This window comes from Schistocerca gregaria, chromosome 6, assembly GCF_023897955.1.
Source record: "Schistocerca gregaria isolate iqSchGreg1 chromosome 6, iqSchGreg1.2, whole genome shotgun sequence".
Taxonomy (NCBI): Eukaryota; Metazoa; Arthropoda; class Insecta; order Orthoptera; family Acrididae; genus Schistocerca; species Schistocerca gregaria.
Genome location: NC_064925.1, coordinates 487,044,868 through 487,072,245, shown reverse-complemented (window position 1 = coordinate 487,072,245; position 27,378 = coordinate 487,044,868). Strand labels below are relative to the sequence as shown.

The following is a 27,378-nucleotide window of genomic DNA, read 5'->3' as shown; positions in this document are numbered from 1 at the left end:
AGCTCTAAAGGTTCACGGCTACCGCGCTAGAGGTACCGTGTAGATATTCGGCGTATTTAATGGCATTTTTTATTTCGGCTTTTGACTATCCGTTCAACTCCTCTACTTGTGGATCATCTTCTGGCTGCACTACTTGAGAAACACTTGGCTCTTCCATTTCTCAGAATTTTTCTAACACACGGCACTAGAGACGCTTTGCGAGCAACTGACGCTGTAGTTAGACGCGAACGTAAAGGAATGCAACTTGCATCCTCATTGGCCGTAGCTGGATGCTGGGAGTTCCTGTTACGGCTAACGGTATTCGCGGGAGAGGGGACAATAATGGGCGGAGATCGATTTCAGGTAATACAAGGAGCTGCCGTTGTACGAACATTTGGAATTTCAAGCTTTCGCAATCCACGGTTGCTTCATCAGGAAAGTGGGAAGGAGAGGGAAAGACCCAAAAACCACATCGTTTCGTCTTTTGTTTGTGCTTGTGTTTGTGTTTGTTATTGTCTCTATCAGCGTACCAACGCTTTCGTTTGGTAAGTTACAGAATCTTTGTTTTTTGATATATTTTTCCCACGGGGAATGTTTCCCTCTAGGATTCGAGCACGGCATCTCCAACTTGATAGCCGTCAATCTTTAGAAGCGTTACCGCTGCGCTACCCTAATTAGCCCGGAGTGAATGTAATGTGTATACAAAGCTCGCATTGAACTTCATAATCGATTTTCTCAAAAACCAAGGCCCGTCGCTAAAAACGCGGATAGCCAGGTGCCTCTAGAACATATCTGAACTGCATCAAAATCTATGATTTACAGTATGGAGGGTCCCCTTATTAGACCTACTTTCTTAACTTCTTCCATCAGTGCAGTTCCCATTTTTTCCAGGTTTTCCGTGTTCTTTCCAACCACCATAATATTATCTACGAAAGCCAGACAATTTATCTTTTTCCCGGTGGCGACTCTTGCACATTCTTGTGTTACTCTCCTCAGGGTTTTGTTAAGTGCCAAACTGAACAGGGTTGGCGTTATAATATCTCCCTGCCTCACTCCTGTTGTTACCTCCGATGTTTCTGAGAACTCCCCCAGTACTTTCGCTCTACACTTTGATTCCATCATACACATATTAATTTTCTTTGTCAGCTTATCCGATATCCCATAATCCTTCACGTCTCCTGCGTAAGAACGCTGTCATATGCTTTGTTGAAGAACATACATAGAGAAGGTATCCTGACTTCCATTTCTTGTCTGGTATTTGTCTTAGTGTGAATATTTTGTCGATTGTTGTGTTCCCTTTCTGAACACCGTTTGCGCTATATCTAATATTTCTTCAGTATGTGGGCTGAGCCTGCTCAATATAGTTCTTGATGTTATTTGCACCTCTCCCTGCATCTACACTTCGAAGCCAACTTGTGTTACTTAGCAATGGATATTTCTGGTAAACAAATAATTTTCATCTCTTTCTGGTCCATTCACGAAAGGGTGCGTTGAGAGCGCTTACTGGTATGCCTTCCCTATGCACTCTTATCGATATGCAAGCGACAGCATGCTTAAATACTATGTTCCAAAACGACAATAAACGTCTGAAATTCATAGCGCCGTATTACGGTGCCAGAGCAACCAAAACCAAATGGCGCAACTCATTGATAAAATGAAGGTGGTATTCGCTATTTTGAAGCCATCTTCATTTTCTCAATGACTTGCGCCATTTTGTTTTGACTGCTCTAGCGAAGCGGTATGGGACTGCGGCATGGAGATTTCAGTGTGTACCAGGATTGCAGTCCTGCAAACAATAGAACAATGACTATGAACACGTTAGCCATGGAGTCCTCAGATAATATTTTAATAAATGCAAACTACTAATTACACAAATATTTTTCAAGCTGATAATTAAAACTTTACGATAACTCTCTCCATACTCTCAAAGATTTAACAGCACTGAGATATAAAGGTAATAAAGAACACCTTTCTTCTAGCGTCTCGCTCTGCTGTATTCCCTTATTATTCCTACGTGATAACTGTCCCCAGATTGAAGTGCCGTACTGAAAAGTGGTTGAGAAATTGTTTTGTAAGTAACTTCCAGTACGATATCTGCTTTTCTAGAACAGTTGTTGTTTACTATGCGGATATTTTTTAGGGTACGATCGGTCGCGAAACTAAAACCTCAGAGAGTATCCAATGAACGTTTGGCCAAATGTGAAAGTGTTTGATCATCCACCATGCAGCTGGGGCTTGGCTCTCTCGAATTTTCACTTCTTTTCCCACATGAGCCTCTGGGTATGAGGACAGCGTTTTGGCAAGGAACGTTGGTACAACGTACCTGGATGGTATATAGTAGCCAAATGTTGCAAACAAGACATTTCATATTTACACCACACCTTGGAAAGAAAGTAGTCCATATAGTTCCAATTTACCTCACTATGGATGGTTACTGTGGAATAATTTACGATTGCTACACTTGACAGTGGCTCATCACCAATAATACGACCGAACCTTAGTGCATCATACCCCCTATATACCCGAATTGCGTTACATTCATTTAGAACCAAGCGTCCATCCCTTCTGCTCTACAGCATTTCTCTACCCTGTTACACCATTTCACTTTTACTATACAAAACACATCACCCGCGAATAGCTTCACCGATTTTCCGACATCATTTGTATAGATCGTAGAGAGTAACAGTTGCTATTCGTTAAGTGTCCCCAAAGATTCCACTTCCGGTCGCTACTACAGATAGTGGAATTTCGTCGTCATGTGACGTGTTGAATTCCTGGTGTTGTTGTTATCTTTGTTTCACGCTGTAGACAACAACTAGCCTCAGTTTAGGTCTCCTTCTTTTCTGTTGAAATTCCTTTTGAGCTATTGAATTCCCGTAGCTCCTCTGCACATCGTAGCACAGTAATGAACAGACCTTGATGTGACGTACGGGAAGTGATAAGGCTGGGTTGAGTTTTGAGTGATCATAATTTTAAAACTTTTGTTTCACAGTAGGACAGAGATTGTATAGCACAATCAAACTAAAAAAAAAAACTAGTAGAAGGTAAGCTTTAAAATCAAGCAACAATTAGCTGAAGAGTAACAAACACTCAATAGTAAATGAGGGAGAAGAACAAGAAGTGTTATGATCAATTAAAATCCAAAACCAGGTAATAGAGGTAAAGATACGAAACATAATACCATAAAAGTAATATAACAGAATCAAAATGGGGCAACCCTGGGAATAAGAACATTTTAGAAACACACACAATGTTCAAAAATAAAATGACTGCACATGTTCCACAACATGAAATTCTATCTTACTAAAACTATAATAACATATATGGAAGGTTCGCTCTATGTAATCGTTTCGAAAGTGACAAGAAACTAGAAACGAAACAAACCATAAATAATTTCGTTGTAATTCGAAATTACTACAATATGAGGGAACGTTTCCAAGTACTTTCCAAAATTAGTTTTAGGCTTGATACTCAGAACCAGCGTTGTAGGTAACAACATTAACAAGAATAAGCAAGGTTCATAACTCACACCATAACAAACCATAAATAATTTCGTTGCAGTTCGAAATTACTACAATATGAGGGAACGTTTCAATGTACCTTCCAAAATTAGCTTTAGGCTTGTTACTCAGAACCAGCGTTGTAGGTAACAAAATTAACAAGAATAAGCAAGGTTCATAACTCACTCATTGCGAAAGGAACCAGAATCGTAGTTACATCACTAGAACGAACGCACCAGTGTTAAGAAGAGTTTGCTTTACTTAGAAGAGGAAGGCCTCAGACACATTCAACAGATTCGCCTCAAATTTGGCAAGTCGCTTGTGTACAACCTAAAACGAAGGACTCTAAAATATTTAGGTCAACATACCCGCAATTTTGAGAAAATCGCCCTTAAAGGTTATGACGAGCAATCGACTCAAAATTGGAGGGATCGATAGATAGTTGTAAATAGCGCATCTTTCATCATCAGGTATGGGGTCCGCAAAAGCAAACTTCTCCGGAGATCGAGGAAAGAAACTTTTACAACTGTCACTTGTATCACAACTATCCACATGGTAAACGTCTTTGGCTGGCAGCATCGGTAGCGCAACGGCCAAGGTAACTGGCTCGGAATCGGAGAGCCGGGTTCGAGCCACGAAGAAACCTAGCGGATGTTCTTCTTTTCGTTTGTATTTTTTCATATTCCAATTGATTGGGATATGAGGGTTAATAAGGTAAGTAAATCCATAAGGAATGATAATAAGGTAGGAAAATAAATTTCTCAAACCTCATGGGATAGTAAACAACTAAAATGTTACTGCAGGTCACTTTACAATCGCTCTTGCAGTCACTGTCACGTGTCCTCACTTTTCTTCGAACAACTGGATGGGTAGTACTTGTCATACAAACATTCGAAACAAATATACTCACTGCACCAAGAACATCTAATGAATACAATCTTTCGACAGCTACACTGTTCCTTCCGAAGAGTCGGCGGAAAACAAACTTGCTTTACATTTAAAAATATGTTTTTCTCGGGATTTAATTTTGAAGCGTCCCACGCATACGATATCATTGCTTGTAAAATCAATATTGAAAGTTGGTTATGAATTATGCTGTGAATAGTAATTGCATCCGTGCGGTTGTGCAATTCCTGCTCGGTTTGCAGAAGCATACTGCAATTCTGAAGCCTGGAAATAAAGTTTTTAACCTGGCGATAGAAATAAACATCACACGGCTGGCACACAGGTGTGCAATTTGTCGGTATTGCTTTTACGGTGCACGGCAGCTGACCCTTGCCAGCTATAAACATTGTCAGATATTGTAGTATTACTTTGTCCACTCCAGGAAACCAATATTAGACAAAACTTGTTATCAGAAACATATGGTTTTAACAAATTCTCAAGAAATGTTCTGTTAATCACATTCGTCAGTTTCCCGGTTTTGGAGCAGGAAATGTAAACATTTTTCAGAGAGTCGATTAAACGATTGACCTCTTCTATAACCCGAGGACCAAATGTAGCATTGGTTTCTTGTAAACACAGGAAAACCTTAGGCAACACTTTTCCAGAGGCTATGATGGCATATTGAGCAGTGTACGAATGTGTTATGATTTACTTACCTTATTAACCATCCTATCCCTGTCAATTGAGATATGGAAAAATACAAAGGAAAAGAATAACATCGGCTAGGTTTCTTAGAGATTGGAACCCGGGTTCCACGATTCCCAGCCAGTTACCTTGGCCATTGCGGTATCGGCGCTGTTTTTTTTTTTATTTTTCATTTGTTGATCTCACTACGTTCTACGTTGTTTGTTGTATTTGTTCATGGCGGGCGTCCGATGACACCCGTTCAGGTTGTTCGTTGATTTGTTCACTTAGTGGTTTTCTTACAGTGGGTAGCTAGACCCTCTGACCAAACACGCTGAGCTACCGTCCAGGCGTGCTGTGGGTGAAAAGCGTTTTCCATGTGATTACCGAAGCGGCAGTTGTAAAAGTTTATTTCCTCGATTTCTGGAAAATTTTGCGTTTGCTGATCCCATACCTGATGATGAAAGATACTCTATTTACAATTATCTATCGATCCCTCCAATTTTGAGTCTATTGGTTGTTATAATCTTTAGGGGTGATTTTCTCAAAATTGAGGGGGTGTTGACCAAAAATATGTTAAGAGTTCTTTGCTTTAGGTAGTACACAAGCGACCTGCCAAATCTGAGCCGAATCGGTTGGCCGTGTCTGAGTCATTCCTCGTGTTAGACTTACTTACATGACCCAGCAAAAGGTACAGAAATATAAGCCGATAGTTCGCTGAGTAATTTTGCTGGTGCACAACTGGCCAAACTGATTACAACACAAGAGATCAGAATCAGTGGTAATCTATTCCAAAAAATCCTAACAGCCACGTAGTAACATATAATCAGGCTCTGAGCACTATAGGACTTAACTCCTGAGGTCATCAGTCCCCTTGAACATAGAACTACCTAAACCTAACTAACCTAAGGACATCACACACATCCCTGCCTGAGGCAGGATTCGAACCTGTGACCGTAGCGGTCGCGCGGTTCCAGACTGTAGCGCCTAGAACCGCTCGGCCACTACGTCCTGCTCCTCAGTGGTGCTCCCAATTCTGACCGTTGTGCCCAGCTGGTCTCGCACGCCGACTTACGCCAGCACTGATGACATTGCGTTCTCACTGATAGCGCCCTCATGGAGTGGTGCTGAGCGACCACAACTCTGCTTATGCAGCTTCTGTAACTGCCACGGCCTACCGACGCCTTATGACGGCATACTTGATAAATGCACAGTATTAGACAATAAAATTCAGAGGTACTTGGTCCAGTTAATGATCTGCTGCTGCCGACTTATTCGTCTTCCCTAGGCGAGAATTTCTTTTGTATTCCTTAATACTCGTGTTAATGCTTTTTTTAGTAGTTCGCATGTACATTTGACTACATATACAAGGGATTTAGTATACTCCTGATGTGGCAGGAGGTGGGTGTGTGTCCTTTGCAGTTTTCAGGCACTCATGTACCTTTCTAGCCCATACGTTGTCATTTTAACATTCCATTGATACCATCTGTGACTCTTTTACGAATGGAAGGAAACCTTTCTATTCATTACTCCAATGCGATGTACAGAGAAGCTGTAGAAACAGAAATTAAAAAACACGAAAAATGCTACAATACAAAGAAGAGAAACTGAAATCACGCAAATTGTAGGCCTTAGTGCTAGCAAAGAAACCTCACCAACTGTTTTTGCAATTCAAACTCTAGCTGTGACAGCTGACGAATGAAGCCATTCTCGACAGCTGCGCAGTTTTGCGTTAACAGTTCCGCCTGCGGAGCTTGTTTGATTTCGAAAATCAACTAACGAAGCCGTAGTAGCATCTGATGTCTCCATCACTAGGGTAAGTAACTTTAGGCACTGGCAAATATCTTACATCACGGCCTAATGCCAGTACAATTTAAAACATCAATAATACAAATACCAATTGTGAGAGACTACGGTGTTTATTGCTGTTTCCAAATTCATCAGATGATTTCATAATTCATGTCATATGGACTTAACTCTGATTGAAATGATCCGAAATGGTCATACACTACTTTTGTATCCAGTCAAATTGTCTTCCGTACATGATGGAGACCAAGTGATACCGGTTAACTTGCAATAGCCCAAAAAAAATACAATGCAAAATTTGGACATGAAGTGTGTTTTGTAACTGCTGACCACTTAGGCGAAGACAGAAATTTGAGTTCAGCGTTATATACTTTTAATAACTGATTTCCATTCCGCTATATGTCACGTTATCCGAGATAGCTTACCGAGTCACCCCTTTACGACATCGGTTGCAATTTTATGATAGTCATTTATATAGCTCATCACACTTCCCACAGAAATGACAAGTGGCCATGTTTGTTTATGCTGATAACTTGCTAAAAATATTACACTCTTGGTCTTCCTCGATACAAAATCATTCGTGATAAGCACAAATAATCTGAAGCGCCAAAGAAACTGATATAGGCATGTGTATTCAGATATATGGAAACAGGCAGAATACGGCACCGTGCACGGAAACGCCTATATAAGACAAAAAGTGTGTGTCGCAGTTGTCAGATCGGTTACTGCTGCCACATTGGAAAGTTATCAAGTTTTAAGATGGTTCGAACGTTGCATTGCAGTCGGCGCACGAGCCATGGGACACTGCATCTCTGAGGTAGCGATGAGGCGGGAATTTTGCCGTACGACTATTTCACGAGTGTACCATGAACATCAGGAATCCAATAAAACATCAAATCCCCGACATGCTCAGCTCGGAAAAAAATCCTGCAAGAACGGTAGCAACGACGGCTGAAGAGAATCGTTCAATGTGACAGAAGTGCAATCCTTCCGCAAATTGCTTCAGATTTCAATGTTGGGCTATCGACAAGTGTCAACGAAACATCATCGATATGGGCTTTTGGAACTGAAAGCCCCGTCGTGTACCCTGGATGACGGCACCAAACAAAGCTTCACGCCTCGCCTGGACCCATCAACTCAGACATTGGACTATAGATAACTGGAAACATGTTGCTTGGTCGGTCGAGTCTCGTTTCAAATTGCATCAAATAAATGGTTCAAATGGCTCTGAGCACTATGGGACTTAACTTAGAACTACTTAAACCTAACTAACCTAAGGACATCACACATATCCGTGCCCGAGGCAGGATTCGAAGCTGCGACGGTAGCGGTCGTGCGGTTCTAGACTGAAGCGCCTAGGACCGCTCGGCCACCCTGGCCGGTAAACAAATTGCATCGAGTGGATGGAAGTGTATGGGTATGGAGACTACATCATGAATCCATTGACCCTGTATGTCAGCGAGGGGCCGTTCAAGCTGTAATGGTGTGGGGCTTGTGTAGTTGGAGTGGTATGGAACTCCTGATACGTCTAGGTACGACTCAAACAGGGTATACATACGTAAGCATCGTGGCTGATCATATGCATCCATTCATGTCCATTGTGCATTACGACTGACTTTGGCGATTCCAGCAGGACAATGCGACACCCAATGCGCCGAGGATTGCTCCAGGAACACCCTTCTGAGTTTAAACACTTCTTCTGGACACCAAACTCCCCAGACACAAACGTTATTGAGAATAACTGGGATGCCTTGCAACGCCCTTTTCAGAAGAGATCACCATCCCCTCGTACTCTTACGGATTTATAGACAGCCTTATAGGATTCATGGTGTCACTTCTGTCCATCACTACTTGACACATTATCGATTCCATGCCACGACGTGTTGCGGTACTTCTGCGTGCCCACGGGGGCCCAAACGACATGAGACAAATGTACCAATTTCTTTGGCTCTACAGTGAAGAAAAGGAAACTACCGGAAGTTCCCATATGAGATTGCGATTAATTATAAGATCTCTAAATTTTTGCTGTCTTCTGAGAGATATTGCAGAAACTTCTAGGAAGAAGACAGTAGAACTAAATGGAAGAACACTGCATCTGTTTCTTGGACTGTACAGAGGAACTGCGATTTTGAAGTAACGGGGGAAAATGAAATAATATCGTGGAGTTCCTTGACGTTGTAAATAATACTGGGTGCAGATGTAAATTCATGTGTGCCCCAGGGAAGCGTGCTGGAACCCCTGCTGTTCATGTTTTATATTAATGACTCCGTAGACATATCAATAATAGCCTCAGACTCTGAGGATGGTGCAGTTACCTACAGTGCCGTACTTCGGAAAGAAGCTGCATCACTATTCAGTCACATGTTGATAAGATTTGAAACTGGTGCAGCGACTGACATCTTGCTTTAAACGTTCATAAAAGCAAAACTGTGCACTTTACAAAACGAAGAAACATAGTATCCTACGACTATAGTATCAATGAGTCAGTGTTTTAGCCTGCCTACTCGTATAAATACCTGGGTTTACACCAAGTAGGGATATAAAATGGAATGATCACATAGGTTCAGTCATGGGTAAAGCAGGTGGTAGACTTCGGTTTACTGGTAGAATACTGGGGAAGTGTAATCAGTCTACAAAGGTGATTGCTCGCAAATCACTCGTGTGACCCATCCTAGAATACTGCTGAAGTGTTTGGGACCCGTATCAAATAGAACTAACAGGGGATATTGAACGCATACAGATACGGGCAGCACGAATGGTCACAGGTTTTTTGATCCGTGAGAAAGTGTCACAACGGTGCTGAACAACGGAACTGGCAGACTCTTGAAGATAGACGTAAACTATCCCTAGAAAGTATACTAACAATGTTTTAAGAACCGGCTTTAAATGATGTCGCTAGGAACATCCTACCACTACCTACATATCGCACACACGGGGATCGTTAGGATAAGATTATACTAATTACAACACACACAAAGGCATTCAAACAATCGTTCTTCCGCGCCCCGTATCTGAATGCAATGGGAAGAAGCCCCAAAACTGGTACAATGTAACGTAGCCTCTGCCGTGTTTTTCACGTCGGTTTCCAGAGCATGATGTAGCTGTAGACGTATGTCCACAAATTTTCACATTTTATTTTTTACACAAACGAAAGTAGCTGTACTTTCATTTTAGATACAATGAACACGAATGTCAGTTGTCTCCTAGCTCAGGATTACAAGTAAATAAGGTGTCAACGTTTCGCAGTCACACTTATGGGACACTACAAGTGCTACACGCCAAGGCATTGTGACAAAGGTTGCTTTGCTCTAGGTAGTGAGGTGGATGCTCCCAACACAGTTTGGAAACACTGCTTTGCACTATTACTCATGTGCACATAATCTACTAGCATTAGCATTATTGAATTTAGAGACCAGAAGCGATGTTAATTTTTTTTTAATGGCTGCGTGTTCTTGTGTTACGGTAGTTCACTGATTACTTGAATGTCTTGGCGGTAGGTATGGAACGTGTGTGTGTGGTGAAGTGTTGAAATTGAAGAACAGTGTTATTGTGTGCATGTACACATCCACAAAAATGCCCTGCACCCGCAGTAACAAACCTGATAACATTTATCACATTTGTGCAAATGTTATTGGTGGTTCAGGAAGGCGACAATTGACTAAAACAATGAATGACGCATACGCCTTGCATTTCTGGTGTCGAGTTGGAGACTAAGATAAACCGTTGGCTGCAAACGTGTGTTGCTAATCGTGGTCGCCTACATTGATCGCTCGGATGCCTGGGAAAAAGGTCTCCATGAAATTCAGGATTCCTTCTATTTGGCATTAACACAAAAAGCATGCATCGAACCGCTATTTTCGTATGGTACCTGGTTTGAGGAAAGGAATCAATGTCAAAAGGAAGAGGAATATTCAGTATCCTTATATCCACTCCGTGATTGCCCTGTGGCTCATGGCGAAGGATTTACAGCTCCTGTTAACTCCACATGTACCGCCATCAAGCAGTGACAGCGATGATGCTGAACCGAAACATATAATCCAAAAAGTGCATCCATAGCCATTGACACTATTTACACGAATATCATTGTCTGGAGAACAACATAATCACACAGAGTGAGCTCAGCGATCTTATTAGGGATTTACATCCGTCAAAGGGTAAAGCCGACTTCAGAAAAAAGTAGGAGTGTCATTTCATTACTAAAGGCGAAATTAACTTGTCCAGTGACACTGACGGATTGCTGGAAGACATGAACATTACATGCAAGCCAGACGAGTGGAGATTCTGTATAGATGACTCAAAATCAAGCCTTAATGCAGTACTGTTACGCAAATAAGACCATCAATCCCTATAGCATGTGCTGCCTTACCTAAAGAGAGTTACGCCATGTTAAAATCCGTTGTAAGAATTGAAATTTGTGGTAAATTCCTTTGGGAACAAACTGCTGCGGTCATCGGTGCCTAGGCTTACACACTACTTAATCTAACTTAAAATAACTTACGCTAAAGACAATACATACGCCCATGCCCGAGGTAGGTCTCGATCCTCTTACGGGAGGAGCCGCACGAACCGTGTCAAGACGCCCCTAGACCGGGAGGTTACGCAGCGCGGCAAAAGTCCGTTACAGACTGCGTTAATGACGATAATTATGAATGCGTGGTAAGTGGATAGATATTTTAAAGCTATTGTGATGCTGTTGGGTTTTCAAGAGGGTTACACTAAGTACTGCTGCTACCTGTGCGAGTGGGACCGTCGCGCAAGAAAAAAATCCCTACACACAGTGGATATGTCCTCGACGACAGCTCTGGTGGATCCGAAAAAAAAAACTTTCTTTCCGTACGTTACATATTAATTTGTGACTAGTGTCAACATTTGTTAAGACTGTGCACAGGAACGAAGCAGCATTGCAGTACCTGTGTAAGTAGTTTCCACGACTCACAGAAAAGATCACAAAGCGGGTATTCATTGGTCCGCAGATGCACCGGCTGTGCGGCGCACACACTCCGAGTCCACTCCAGCAGTGATCACCTGCATGCAAGACATAGTTTTCGTAACGTGACAAGACTGTTGCTCGGGAACAGGAGAGCCGAAAGTTATAGGGACCTTGTTTACAAACTCATTCAAGTTCATAAGTGCACTGGCTGTATGACACTGAAGATGCACTTCGTTTACTCTCATCGCGATGTGTTCCCAGAGAACTGTGGTGCTTTCAGTGATGACCATAGCGAGAAATTCCACAATTTATCTCTACAATTTAGCTCTAGACAGGGCTGGGGATTACTGCTGTGTTGGCGGATTTCTGCTGGATGCTACAGAGAGATACTCCAGACACTATCCACAAAAGGAGGGCAGCGAAACGGCGTGTATGAACTAAGTAATTTCAATTGATGTATATGTCGTGTTCATCACCATAGCAATAAATGTGAAACGTGAAGTCTAACCCTGAGCTAGTATTCAATTTTTATCGTGAAATTCGTATTCGGCGCATCGAAGTCTATAAATACGCTCTACATTGGTTTCTGTACAAAACCCACTGTGGACCAGTGTAAGACACGAACGCGTATGTAGTAAATATTTGGCGAGAGAAGCACACCTCTCTGGAAGATATCTTTGAATTGGTGCGTTTCAATCACAAATTCCGTAGCAGTCTATATTTCCAATGACACTTTGTAATGACTTAGGAGAGTTAAGACTAAATCAATGTTAATCAAATCTAATCTGTTTACAGATCTCTGCAGTTATCACATAATCTTGTAACATTATCTCACAACTATATTTTCTCCGTTTTTGGCTTAGTGAATGTCTCTGTACAGAAACTGAACTTCCGAATCTGTGACTGTATCTTTCATTGTTACTAGAATTTGAAAGGAATATCCGAAAGAAATTTTAAACGATTACTTCCCTCAAAACGAAACGAATATTCTCAGGTTATATTTTTATGCATTCAGTTATGGTTATTTATTTGCTTCGATGAATAATAGGAAGTTATAAACTAGGTGGTGTGTAGCAGAATAGCAATGGCTATTGATTCGTTTTTGAGTACTGGCACTAGTCACAGACATGCAGTGCTGTAAATTTCAGGCAAGTCGTTAACTTTATTACACAGTCTAACTCACTAACAAGTACACATAGAAAAGCCAGGCAGATGCATTTTTTCTAGGATGTGTTGTTGTACCAACAAATGAAATCAGCTTCAGAGTTACGGGTCGCATGAAATTTTCCTGGAATTTAGTTTTGGGGAATTTTCCGTCAGCAAATTCCGGAATTGGTAAAGTCTGCAACAAAAAATTTCCGTGTGGGAAGCTCTCCATCCCATTTTCTGCTTCCTTGGACGTGGCTGAAAAGAACCAATCTGAACAAGTGACCAAAATTTCTGTATGACTGTGAATGAATTACACAAGTTAACAGGGAGCACTTATATGACTCAACCTTGCATGGAGAGTGATATGATATCCAATATGATTTAGACTCAGAAAAAACTGCATTGTTAATATAACTCCGTTATACGAGTTTAAATACGCAGCGTAGTCACCGCCTATGTTCGACGACAGTGTGCAGCAAATACTCACGGAAGTTATCTGGCACCACTAGCAGGGGAAGGTGACTGAAGTGTGTCGGGGGGAACTCGGAAAACAGTGCAGTCGTTGTAGGGTACGGATAGATTTATTTACGTCCTAAAAAACATGATCATTGACTTTCGGGCCAAGGGTGGAAGCATTTCCGAAACTGGGAAGTGTGTAAATGTCCACCTGCGGTGATGGTACCCAAAACCGGAGCAGAGGCAGCTGGTTCGCAGCTCGTTGTCGTGCGGTAGCGTTCTCGCTTCCCGCGCCCGGGTTCCCGGGTTCGATTCCCGGCGGGGTCAGGGATTTTCTCTCTGCCTCGTGTTGACTGGGTGTTGTATGATGTCCTTAGGTTAGTTAGGTTTACGTATTTCTAAGTTCTAGGGGACTGATGACCTCAGATGTTAAGTCCCATAGTGCTCAGAGCCATTTGAACCATTTTTAGAGGCAGCTGTGGTGCAACATGGGCCATAGATGGCAGGAGCGAAAGACGTCTGCGGAGATGAGCACCGGTGATCAGACGTGCAACTTGGCGTCCAGGTGAACCGAGTGGCTACCAGCAGTGTCTCCTTAAGGAGCGTTCAGCGAACGTTGTTGGTCGTGGGCCTCCGCAGCAGGCGTCTGGTTCATACACCCATACTTACTGCTATTCATCGGCGACGAAGGCACGTGAATATCGGGACTGAATGTCCACTGGGTGGCGACAGGTGGTCTTTCTACATCTACATCGATACTCTGCAAATCACATTAAAGTGCCTCGCAGAGGGTTCATCGAACCACCTTCACAATTCTCCATTATTCCAATCTCGTATGTCGCGCGGAACACCTATATCTTTCCGTACGAGCTCTGATTACACTTACTTTATCGTGGTGATCGTTCCTCCATATCTAGGTCGGTGTCAACAAAATATTTTCGCATTCGGATTAGAAAGTTGGTGATTGTAATTTCGTGAGAAGGTACCGCAGCAACGAAAAGCACCTTTCTTTTACTGATTTCCAGCCCAAATTCTGTATCATTTCTGTGACACTCTCTCCCATATTTCGCGATAATACAAAACGTGCTGCGTTTCTTTGAACGTTTTAGATGTACTCAGTCAGTCCTATCTGGTAAGGATCCCACACCGCGCAACAGTATTCTAAAAGAGGACGGACAAGCGTAGTGTAGGCAGTCTCCTTAGTACATCTGTTACATTTTCTAAGTGTCCTGCCAATGAAACGCAGTCTTCGGTTAGCCTTTCCCACAACATTTTGTATGTGTTCCTTCGAATTTAAGTTATTCGTAATTGTAATATCTAGATATTTAGTTGAATTTACAGCTTTTAAATTAGACTGATTTATCGCGTAACCGAAGTTTAACAAGTTTCTTTTAGCACTCATGTGGATGACATCACGCTTTTCGTTATTCAGGGTCAACTGCCAAATTTCGTACTGTTCAGATATCTTTTTTTAAATCATTTTGCAGTTTGTTTTGACCTTCTGATGACTTTGTTAGTAGATAAACGACAGCGTTTACATAGATGAGGAACTGCGAAGGGCCTATAACACTACCTTGGGGAACGCCAGAAATCACTTCTGTTTTACTCGATGACTTTCCGACAATTACTACGAACTGTGACCTCTCTGACAGTAAATCACAAATCCAGTCTTATACCTGACACGATATTCCATAAGCACGCAATTTCACTACGAGGCGTTTGTTTGGCACAGTGTCAAAAGGCTTCCGGAAATCCAGAAATACGGAATCGATCTGAAATCCCTTGTCAGTAGCACTCAACACTTCATGTGAGTAAAGAGCTAGTTGTGTTTCACAGGAGCGATGTTTTCTAAACCGATGTTGACTGTGGGTCAATAGACCGTTTTCGTCGAGCTAATTCATAATGTTCGAACACAATGTAAGTTCAAAAATCTTGGTGCATATTGACATTAACGATATGGGCCCGTAATTTAGTGTATTACTCCTACTACCTTTGTTGAATTTAGTTGTGATCTGTGAAAGTTTCCCGTCTTTGGGTACGGACGTTTCGTTGTGCGAACATTTGTATATGATTGATAAATATGGAGCTAATGCATCAGCATACTCAGAAAGGAACCTAACTGGTATACAGCCTGGACCAGAAGACTTGCTTTTATTACGTGATTTAAGTTGCTTCACCACTCCAAGGATATTTACTTCTACGTCACTCGTGTTGGCAGCTGTAAAGATGAATTACGTTTCAAGCTCCATCGGAAACGTCTTAAAGCAAACACACTACAACAATAAACAAAAGGAGGGAGTGGTATATTTTTCGTGCCATTGTCTGGGTAATCTCGTCATTCTGGAAGGCACCGCGGCTCAACGCGATTATGTATCTATAGTTGGGGACTATGTCCACCCGTAACCGTAGATTTCTTTTCCTCAACACAATGACACCTGCTAGCAACAATTCAATATTTCAAACGGCTCGCAGTGTACGTGCATGGTTAGAAGAGCACCAGGGTGAGTTTATTGTACTACCCTGGCTACCTGACTTCGCAGATTTCAAACAAATCGAGAATCTGTGGGACCATCTCTACCGGTCTGCACCACCTATGAATCCTCAGCCGAGAACCCTAGCCCAGCTGAGCACGACATTGGAGTTGGTATGGTTCCACATCATTGTGGGAATCTTCCAGAGCCTCAGTGGCTCTCCTCATGCACGTCTAGCAGCGGTCCGCGTCTAGCAGCAGTCAGCGCTGCAAATGTGGATATTGACACTTCTGTGAAGTGTATACTTAAAAAGAAACAGGAAGGAGGATCTCTACTGCCATTTTTAGTTACATACACATTGGCTGAAAAAATATGTCCCTGCTTCCAGTGCTGCCTGCTAAAGTGCATTACAAGCAAGAATGATACGTTCGTGCATGAATATCGCGTTAATCATAGCGTATCTTATCCCAACATAAAATGATCCAGCACAGTACCGACAGGCCATCCCATGCTCGTCCACGACCACACACACACGACGTGCAGAAATGAGGAAGCACTTGTGTGATAAAACTGACATATGAGCTGCCGTTTAGTGTATTAATGATGAAATGACGGCCTAAAATAGGACTACCAAACATCCCAAATCACACACTACCTCCATCTGTCAAAGCCATCCTGCGTTTTTACTACCCCAGTAATACATATTCTCTGTATTAAACTGCCTTTTATTTGAGAAGGGATATAGATCGATAAAATGTGAATGTCTTGTGACTAGGGCCTCCCATGGGCTAGACCGTTCGCCGGGTGCAAGTCTTTGAGATTTGACGCCACTTCGGCGACTTGTGCGTCGATGGGGATGAAATGATTAGGACAACACAACACCAGTCCCTGAGAGGAGAAATCTCCTACCCAACCGGGACTCGAACCCGGGACCTTGGGACTGACATATTGTCGCCCTGACCACTCAGCAACTTGTTTTTTTAATCTCATTAAGATCGTTTTCGTTCGTTGCATCTGCCTGGGGGCGGACGTCGCAAGACACCCGTTTCAGTTCGTCGTCGACCCACTTTTTTTTTTTTTTTTTTTTTTTTTTGCTGCAGAGGGCAGCTAACACTCTGACCGAACACGCTGAGTTACAGTGCCAACGTTACCGGGGGCTGACAACCGATAAAGGAAACATTGGAAAAGAGGTGCTGGTTCACGAGGATGTGTTGTTGTGCGCACTGCTAAAATTGACATGATTCTGAAACGTCATTCCTAAGCAAATCTTGCTGTTTGTGAGCATAATTCGAATGAAAATAGTCATGTTAGGATGAGATTTACTCTGGTCTTAGGAATAAAAGTCTCCTGTAACTTCCGTGTGCTCAGGTGTGAGTTCATTGCAACAAAAGTGAGAAAAGCAACTTCGGTGTCTTCATCTGTTCGAATTCTAAGGACCCTGTGTTGCCTCGGTTGGGACCTCCTAGTTCGTGAAACATGAGAACCAGTCGAGAAAACACCCTTCGGGTTGAAGGGGTTTTCTGTACAGAATCCCTTTGCCTGGTTAGGATTATGCCTAATTTCAATCTCAGTAATCGGAAAGATGATGATACAGTTTTTAATCAAAGACTACCTTTGCCGTATGCAGCGTTGCACAGCACACCAAGGCTGAACGGAGTGGGAGAGATGGGCTACTCACCAAGGGGTGTGGCAGGTGTGCGAGAGGATGAGGCAGCGCACGCCCAGCTGGTACATGGCGCGCAGCACGCCAAAGCTGAACGGAGTGGGAGAGACGGGCTACTCACCAAGGGGTGTGGCAGGTGTGCGTGAGGGTGATGCAGAGCACAACCAGCTGGTACATGGCGCGCAGCACGCCGAGGCTGAACGGAGGAGGAGAGATGGGCTACTCACCAAGGGGTATGGCAGGTGTGCGTGAGGGTGAGGCAGAGCACGACCAGCTGGTACATGGCGCGCAGCACGCCGAGGCTGAACGGAGTGGGAGAGACGGGCTACTCACCAAGGGGTGTGGCAGGTGTGCGTGAGGGTGAGGCAGCGCACGCCCAGCTGGTACATGGCGCGCAGCACGCCGAGGCTGGCGCCCAGGCTGTGGCCGCCCTCCACCGACAGCAGGCTGGCTATGCGGCCCACGGCGTGCGCCTGCTCCACGCCTGCAACACGCACCGTCTCGTCCACGTCAACGCTTCCTGAAGAGGATAAGCTGTGGGCCACAGGTTATCACACGCTACACTCCAGAAACATAATATGAAGATTCACTTATAAATGATGTACACTACAGGCCATTGAAATTGCTACACCAATAAGACATGCAGATGATAAAGGGGTATTCATGGGACAAATATATTATACTAGAACTGACATGTGATAACATGTTCACGCAATTGTGTGCATAGACCCTGAGAAATCAGTACCCAGAACTACCATCGCTGGGCGTAATCACGGCCTCGATACGCCTGGACACTGAACCGAACAGAGCTTGGATAGCGTATACAGGTACAGCTGCCCATGCAGCTTCAACAAGATACCACAGTTCATCAAGAGTAGTGACTGGCGTATTGCGACGAGCCCTTTGCTCGGCCACCATTGACCAGACGTTTTCAATTGGTGAGAGATCTAGAGAATGTGCTGGTCAGGGCAGCAGTAGAACATTTTCTGTATCCAGAAAGGCCCCTACAGAACCTGCAACATGCGGTCGTGCATTATCCTGCTGAAACGTAGGTTTCGCAGGGATCGAATGAAGGGTAGAGCCATGGGTCGTAACACAGCTGAAATATAACGTCCATTGTTTAAAGTGCCATCAGTGCGAACAAGGGAAGACCGAGACATGTAACCAAAGGCCCCCCATACCAACACGCCGTGCGTTTCGCCAGTATGGCGATGATGCATACACGCTTCCAATGTGCATTCATCGCGATGTCGCCAAAAACGGATGAGACCGTCATGATGCTATAAACAGAACCTGGATTCATCTGAAAAAATGACGTTTTGCCATTCGTGCACCCAGGTCTTCGTGGAATAGCAATTTTAATGGCTAGTAGTGTAATTACAGTAGTAACAAGCAGGAAAGGCTTTATAAGTGTACAAAATAGATGTTTCCTGATCTAGCGAGATATGGGGTAAGAAAATTTAAGAATAGTGCACCAGGTTAGAATACTGGGTAATGAGGATGATCTGGTTGTAATTAAGGATGTACAGGGCTAACTAGTGCATACAGGGAAATGGTAGTCATCATTGCTGCCTTAGTAAATACGTCATTAACTGTATTCTGAAAAGGGAGATGTCGTTCGGTTCTCTATGATGAGGGAGGTTATTCAATAGAAGGGTTCCTGCTACTGAGAAGGACTTTGTGAAGCTCGCTGAACGATGGAGTGGGACAGAAAGGATTTTTCTCTGATGGAAATAGACGGTTCTACCGTATTGTTCACATAAGAGCGTTAAGATCGACGAGAGCTATGAGGGACGGTGTTCATTGATGAAACAGTACGGAAGGCAGGCAGTATTGAAACTTCTTCAAATGTTCAAATGTGTGTGAAATCTTATGGGACTTAACTGTTAAGGTCATCAGTCCCTAAGCTTACACACTACTTAACCGAAATTATCCTAAGGTGAAACACACACACACCCATGCCCGAGGGAGGACTCGAACCTCCGCCTAGACCAGCCGCACAGTCAATGACTGGAGCTACTCAGACCGCCCTGCTAATCCCGTGCGGCTATGGAAATATCTGCGCTTGTCTGCACGCTGCCAGAGTAGCTGTGAATATGATGGTTAGGTATTACCAAAGAGTTCAACATCACAGATACGACGAATAATAAGGAGTTCCAGACGCCATTAGCTATTCTGAAAAAGATCTTCCAGGATAACATCTTTGTAGTCAATAATGGGAAGTTTAAGTACAAGTATCTTTGTCAGGTCCTCATAGTATTTCAGAAACTTCTGACGAAAGAAACACTTATCTAAATTATCAATTAATCAATAATAGTTTGCTGTTTGCTTCTTATTCTTTGGAGCAGATGTCTAAATCACGCCTCATTGGTGTGGCGCGCTCCTTCCACAATTTACACACCACCGACTTGGTTAATTAAGTTCTTCTGGTCAACATCTAGGTTCCGTGTTCCGTCGCAGTTACTTCAGTACTGTCACCCCTTTCTCCTTCTTACTGTTTGTAAAGTTGATGACATTCCCCGTGGTAACCTTCCTCGCTTTCTCTGCGACGTAACGAGGCTCTCTATTTTGAATTAGAACTTGGCTGTACCTAGGCCAGTGACGAAGTTACTCGTAGTTTCCGCCTCGGCCGAGTACACGGTTCGCCTTACCCAGTAACAGATGTGGAAACTGCTGGCGTGTTGACACCGGCAATGTGGAACTGGACCGCCACGTGGTTTATTCCGTACAAACAGCGACGCGCTTTGCGCCTTGGTCGAGAAGGTGAGAACCGCGTGCAGATTCCAATAAGGGAACGCCCGGCGCTTAATTCTACCCAGACACGCGCGGAATGGAACGTGGAGCGCGCGTCCGCCTGCCAAATGGATTGCACATCAAGGATATCGGAAGCGGACGAAAACAGAGCCCCTGAGCGCGCCAAGCTCGCCGAATATATCGCAGTGGCTGGAGGGAGGTATTCCGCTGCAGCTAATTGTCGAGCGGTCTATCTGCATTATTTGTGACGAAGCAGCGAGGCTCCGTCCAGCCTTACCGACCACATACGCTGGGGGTATTATTAAAATCGTATTACAGGTCGCAAGAATAAACTCAACGAAGGTATGAACGCCAGAAATGTTTATAATTTCTGTCTCGAACGACAAATTAAAGTGTGGTTAACGTTACCGCAAGTCTGCATCCTAAGAAATTCACGCTCTCGAAATTAATTACGTAACTGTATATCGACAAGACAGTTGTAGCATGCACATGTAAACGAAAATTTCTACGTAACTCTTAACTGGAAACTATAATGTCATTAGACACGAGTCTCATGAGCACTTTGCGGAAGGAAAGTGACCACATCCTTTTTTTGAAAGTACGTTCCCGCCATTCCCCTAGCGTAGTTCAGGAGTTGAAATTAAAATTTAAAACAGTCTTAAACGATCTTGTTAAAATAACTTTTTTTTTATTGGAGTGAGTGACCGGTTTCGACTCTATGAAACAGTCATCTTCGGACTCTGGAAATATATATTGCCAAAGTACACTCCTGGAAATGGAAAAAAGAACACATTGACACCGGTGTGTCAGACCCACCATACTTGCTCCGGACACTGCGAGAGGGCTGTACAAGCAATGATCACACGCACGGCACAGCAGACACACCAGGAACCGCGGTGTTGGCCGTCGAATGGCGCTAGCTGCGCACCATTTGTGCTCCGTGGCATACGGAGCTCCATCGCAGTCTTTAACACTGGTAGCATGCCGCGACAGCGTGGACGTGAAACGTATGTGCAGTTGACGGACTTTGAGCGAGGGCGTATAGTGGGCATGCGGGAGGCCGGGTGGACGTACTGCCGAATTGCTCAACACGTGGGGCGTGAGGTCGCCACAGTATATCGATGTTGTCGCCAGTGGTCGGCGGAAGGTGCACGTGCCCGTCGACCTGGGACCGGACCGCAGCGACGCACGGATGCACGCCAAGACCGTAGGATCCTACGCAGTGCCGTAGGGGACCGCACCGCCACTTCCCAGCAAATTAGGGACACTGTTGCTCCTGGGGTATCGGCGAGGACCATTCGCAACCGTCTCCATGAAGCTGGGCTTCGGTCCCGCACACCTTTAGGCCGTCTTCCGCTCACGCCCCAACATCGTGCAGCCCGCCTCCAATGGTGTCGAGACAGGCGTGAATGGAGGGACGAATGGAGACGTGTCGTCTTCAGTGATGAGAGTCGCTTCTGCTTTGGTGCCAATGATGGTCGTATGCGTGTTTGGCACCGTGCAGGTGAGCGCCACAATCAGGACTGCATACTTCCGAGGCACACAGGGCCAACACCCGGCATCATGGTGTGGGGAGCGATCTCCTACACTGGCCGTACACCTCTGGTGATCGTCGAGGGGACACTGAACAGTGCACGGTACATCCAAACCGTCATCGAACCCATCGTTCTACCGTTCCTAGACCGGCAAGGGAACTTGCTGTTCCAACAGGACAATGCACGTCCGCATGTATCCCGTGCCACCCAACGTGCTCTAGAAGGTGTAAGTCAACTACCCTGGCCAGCAAGATCTCCGGATCTGTCCCCCATTGAGCATGTTTGGGACTGGATGAAGCGTCGTCTCACGCGGTCTGCACGTCCAGCACGAACGCTGGTCCAACTGAGGCGCCAGGTGGAAATGGCATGGCAAGCCGTTCCACAGGACTACATCCAGCATCTCTACGATCGTCTCCATGGGAGAATAGCAGCCTGCATTGCTGCGAAAGGTGGATATACACTGTACTAGTGCCGACATTGTGCATGCTCTGTTGCCTGTGTCTATGTGCCTGTGGTTCTGTCAGTGTGATCATGTGATGTATCTGACCCCAGGAATGTGTCAATAAAGTTTCCCCTTCCTGGGACAATGAATTCACGGTGTTCTTATTTCAATTTCCAGGAGTGTAGTTCAAATGGTTGAAATGGCTCTGAGCACTATGGGACTTAACATCTGTGTCCATCAGTCCCCTAGAACTTAGATCTACTTAAACATAACTAAACTAAGGACATCACACACATCCATGCCCAAGGCAGGATTCGTACCTGCGACCGTAGGAGTCGCGTGGTTCCGGACTGAGCGCCTAGAACCGCTAGACCACCGCGGCCGGCTGCCAAAGTAGTTTAGACGTTATAATAAGCTTATAAAAATAAGATAAATAGTAATAAATTATACCGAAAGCGGTGGATGGACACTGCTAGATGAGTTTCCTGCAGTTCAGAAGGACTAAGGAAAAATTAAACCTCGATGCCGGCACTTGGATTTCTCTGTAATTCGAGCTCAGTGTCCTTCCACTGTGCTGACCCAATCGGTAAGTAAATTAAGAGCCTGTGATATACCTCTCATGAGTACATCAGTCTCAGGATTCTAAGAGTGACAGCTAGAATTCTAACGATTGCTTCTGCTGGAAGCTCTTTGGTTCTCTTACCTAATTTTTAAGTGTTTAAATTTGATTCTAGTGTAATATAAAAATTGGAAATTTGTGGTGAGATCTTATGAGACCATACTGCTGAGGTTATCGGTCTCTAAGCTTACACACTACTTAATCTATCTTAAAATGACTTACGCTAAGGACAAAACACAGACCCATGCCCGAGGTGGGACACGAACCTCCGACGGGGGGAACAGCGCGAACCGTGACCAGACATCCTAGACCACGCGGCTACAATGGGCGCCAACTTTAATAGTGGCAGCTATTTATTTACATATCGTACAAAATAAATAGGTGTTTCATAGTTTTACTGAACTTCAAAGTAGTCACCAGAATTGTGTAAAACCGGGTGGCAACCATGTGGAAGTCGTAGGATACTCTTAGCAGTGCCAGTTGTGTTGACAGTTCGAGCGGCGTGGTCTATTGCCTGACGAATTTGTAGCAGTTCTGAAGCGAATGCCGTGAAGTGTTTCCTTCAGTTTAGAAGCAGAGTTTAACTCGCGAGGGCTTAAGTCAGGGGAGTGCAGTAGATGGTATGGCACTTAGTAGTCCCATTAGTCAAACAAATCAGTAACATCTTGCACTGTACGTGCTTGAGCATTGTTCTGCAAAATGTTGGTCTGGTCCTGCAGAAAGTGTCATCACCTCTAAGCTGTTCTTTTTTGGAACACACCCTACGACCACTTATGACTTCCACATCGCTGGTAACGGGTTATACACAATGCTGGTGACTACTTTGAAGATCAGTAAAACTTTAAAACACGTATCTCTTTTGTACGAACTGTAAATAAATAGCCTTTAACGTTCCAACCATCGTATATCAATGTCTACCATATGAATACTTTAATAACCATTTTTCTCGTCACACAACTCACGTAACATATCTTTATTAAATCAGTTGGCAACACATGTTTCGATGTTTCGCTTGCGGTTTCGTTTTTAGAATGTACATCCATCGCTACTACCGTTTGTTTACTGTCGTAACGACCAAGACGTTTTATTCACAGTAAGATAATACGTCTAGCATGAAATGAGCTAATCCCATCAAATCTGACACTTTTTAGAAAGGCATTTTAGCCTGTATCTAGCAAAGAATATTGTTTATTTCCTAAAGATCATATTTTAATCAATGTCCGTTTATCTACATTCACTTCTGGTTCACATTACACAGACAAAATGCTATCTTTTCATACGCACAATGGTTAGATTCCAATCAACTTTTTTAGGCAGTAATGTAGAAGGTCTTTATATTTGTAGCACTACCATCCACATGACAGCCTAGCTCTCTCAGTATCTTATAGACATGATTATTATACCCAAAGAACCGAGCAGTTTTGAAAAATTCTGTTTTGTTTTATAAATCGATGAACCTACAGCAAATATATCTGGAGCTCATATTAAAAATATGTTAACTAATAACTCAATTACGATCAGTAAGAGGGTCAATTTACTATGTAATCTGAAAATGTCGTCACAGGCGATGGCCAAGACAAAGCTACCTGATCTTAATTTGTGCAATGTCTGGCGATTATTGGTTTTTAGGTAAGAGAAACGACATGTGGCACTGGTGTTAATTGTTTAACTTTAAGTGGGTTCGTGTGACATATTTCTAAAGTTAATAAGACTGATTTTATCAAGTTGATTAATGATCCAGTATCTGATTGCGCATGGTTTTTGTTCCACGTGATAAAATAAAGTATTACATGAATATTTTATACACATACTATACTTTACTTTTCTCGTTGGCCAATGACATTGAAAACATGTACAACCGGTAGCAATTACATGGCCCGGACACGGTAATGTGACCACTTCCTATATAGGTTGAATTTTTTCTACCGTGTACACACTCTAAGGATTGACTGATGTCGGCCGGAGTGGCCGAGCGGTTCTAGGCGCTTCAGTCTGGAACCGCGCGACGCTGCGGTCGCAGGTTCGAATCCTGCTTCGGGCATGAATGTTTGTAATGTCCTTATGTTAGTTAGGTTTAAGTAGATCTAAGTTGTAGGGGACTGATGACCTCATAAGTTAAGTCCCATAGTGCTCAGAGCCATTTGAACCATTTGATCGAATGATGAGAGGATACGGAAAAAATGTCTAATGAAATTATGTCCGGATATGCTTGGTTTCTATGCTAAAGACCATTTATTCACTCACAATTTATTACAGAGACTGCGGTCTAATACGCGCTGTACGATGCAGCCATCGTTACAGTACGCATTTAGAGGATGATTTCCTCGTACGTCATGCCCTAGCGCCCCCTTCCGTGATTGTAGTTGGTAATGTTGTGTCCGATCCACTTCTCTTGCTGACTCACCTTGTAGTGGATGTGGTACTGCGCTGTACTTAATGGTTCCGTATTCGAATCGAGAGTTTGTCGACATGGTGTTTACTTACTGAAAGGCAAATGGCAACAGGTTGCGGACAGCAAGGTTGTATCAGGAGACGTATCACCGCCGACAACAACCACAGCATGCAACATTTGCAACAGTGTTTCGCCGTTTGTATGAGACAAGGTCGTTTCACAAAAGAGGAAATCATGAAGTACGCACCGGAAAAGTTGGAAAACCAGACTTGCAGGAAAATGTAATTAACACTGTGGAAGGCGACCGCCGTGTCAGTAGCAGGCAGGGTAAGGCAAACGACCGTGTGGAACATTCTTCGTGAGAGTTGTCACTACCGTGATCAATTACAGAGTGTGCAGCGCTTACCAGCGACAGACAATTCACAACGGGAACAGTTTTCTCTCCGGTTTCTTCACCAGGCATCCACGATTCCGGGATTTGTGTCATTCATTCTATTCACACGTGAGGCCACCTTTACGCGGAGTGGCACTTTCAACTTTCATAACAGTCATTTGTGGGATAGTATGGAGAATCCCCATGATATAGTGATAGCGAATCATCAGCATCAGAACAGACAGAATGTGTGAGCCGCGATAATTCGTGACCATGTTTTGGGACCAGCCTTACTTCGGCGTTTCGTACATTTGACTTAGCCTCCCCTGCTGGAAGAAGTTTTATTGATGATTAGAAGGGTTATGTGGCAGCCACATGATCGTGCTTTAACCCACTTTGCTATTAACGTCCGGACACCGCCTAAATTGTGTTTTCCTGGTCGACGCAATGGACGAGGGGTTCTGTTGAGTGTCCTGCTCGTTCACCGGATCTCAACCCATGTGATTTCTGGTTATGCGGCAATCCCTAAAGTATCCTGTATGCAGAGCCCATTCCAGATGTGGAGATAATGAAGCAGCTTGTTCATGCTGCCCTTGACACTGTTAGGAGGCAACGTGGCCGATGTGAACTGTGAGATAGAACATGCTACGACGCAAACACGCATGCGTTTGGGCACATGGAAATCATTATCAACAGGTACTATAAATGTGGGTGCACGGTACAGCGCGCATTAGACCGCAGTCTATGTAACGAAGTATGATAGTTTAAGTGGTCTGTAGCATGGAAACCGTGTATTTCTGGGCATAAATTTATTAGACCTCTTTTGTTCCGTGTCCTCTCATCGATCAGTCCCTAGAGATTGAATACGATGGAAAAAATCACCCTGCATTGGACGTCGACGTGCAACAACTGTAAGTCGGCTGTTTAGGTTTTTATATCGGTAACGCCAGGTAGCGCTCTGTATGAAAATCACTGGCTGTGCTGTGTGAAGTCTGTGGCTGGTTTGCATTGTTGTTGGCTATTGTAGTGTTGGGCTGTTGGCTGTTAACAGCGCGTAGCGTTGCGCAGTTCGAGGTGAGAAGCCTGCAGTGGTGGATGTGGTGAGAGAAATGACGTTTTTGAAATTTGTAAGACTGGATGTCATGAACTGATATATATAAACACTAGTAAGGCAAATATATTGTTTGTTCTCTATCAAAATCTTTCATTTGCTAACTATGTCTATTAGTAGTTAGTGCCTTCAACGCTTGAATCATTTATTTAGCAGGCAGTAGTGGCGCTCGCTGTATTGCTTTTGTTTCATTATAAATGACTGTGTTTAAACTGACACACAATATTTTTAGCGCAACGCAATCTGACTTTCAAAAATCCCTACAGATGAATGGCCCTGACTAATATTAACCAATAGCACTAACTACTGATAGGGATAGTTAGCAAATGAAAGATTTTGTTAGAGAACAAACAATGTATTCGCCTTACTAGTGTTCAAAAGTCATTATATATATATATATATATATATATATATATATATATATATATATAAAGTTCATGACATCCAGTCTTATAAATTTCAAAACACCGCGATTTCTCTCCCCACATCCACCACTGATTGCGGCTCACCTCCAACTGCGCAACGCTACGCGCTGTTAACAGCCAGCAGCCCAACACTACAATATCCAACAACAATGCAAAACCAGCCACAGACTGCACACAGCACCGCCAGTGATTTTCATAAAGAGC

The 27,378-nt window shown here is 43.7% G+C and overlaps 1 protein-coding gene across 1 annotated transcript in view; it reads right to left on the bottom strand.

Annotated features, from left to right (window-relative positions):
- Positions 1–27,378, bottom strand: part of LOC126278918 (dipeptidase 1-like) — a 620,416-nt gene that overhangs the window by 295,445 nt on the left and 297,593 nt on the right. Inside the window, exon 7 of the mRNA XM_049979193.1 lies at positions 17,857–18,007. Coding sequence (XP_049835150.1) covers positions 17,857–18,007 — 151 coding nt within the window. The remainder of the gene's footprint in view (positions 1–17,856; positions 18,008–27,378) is intronic.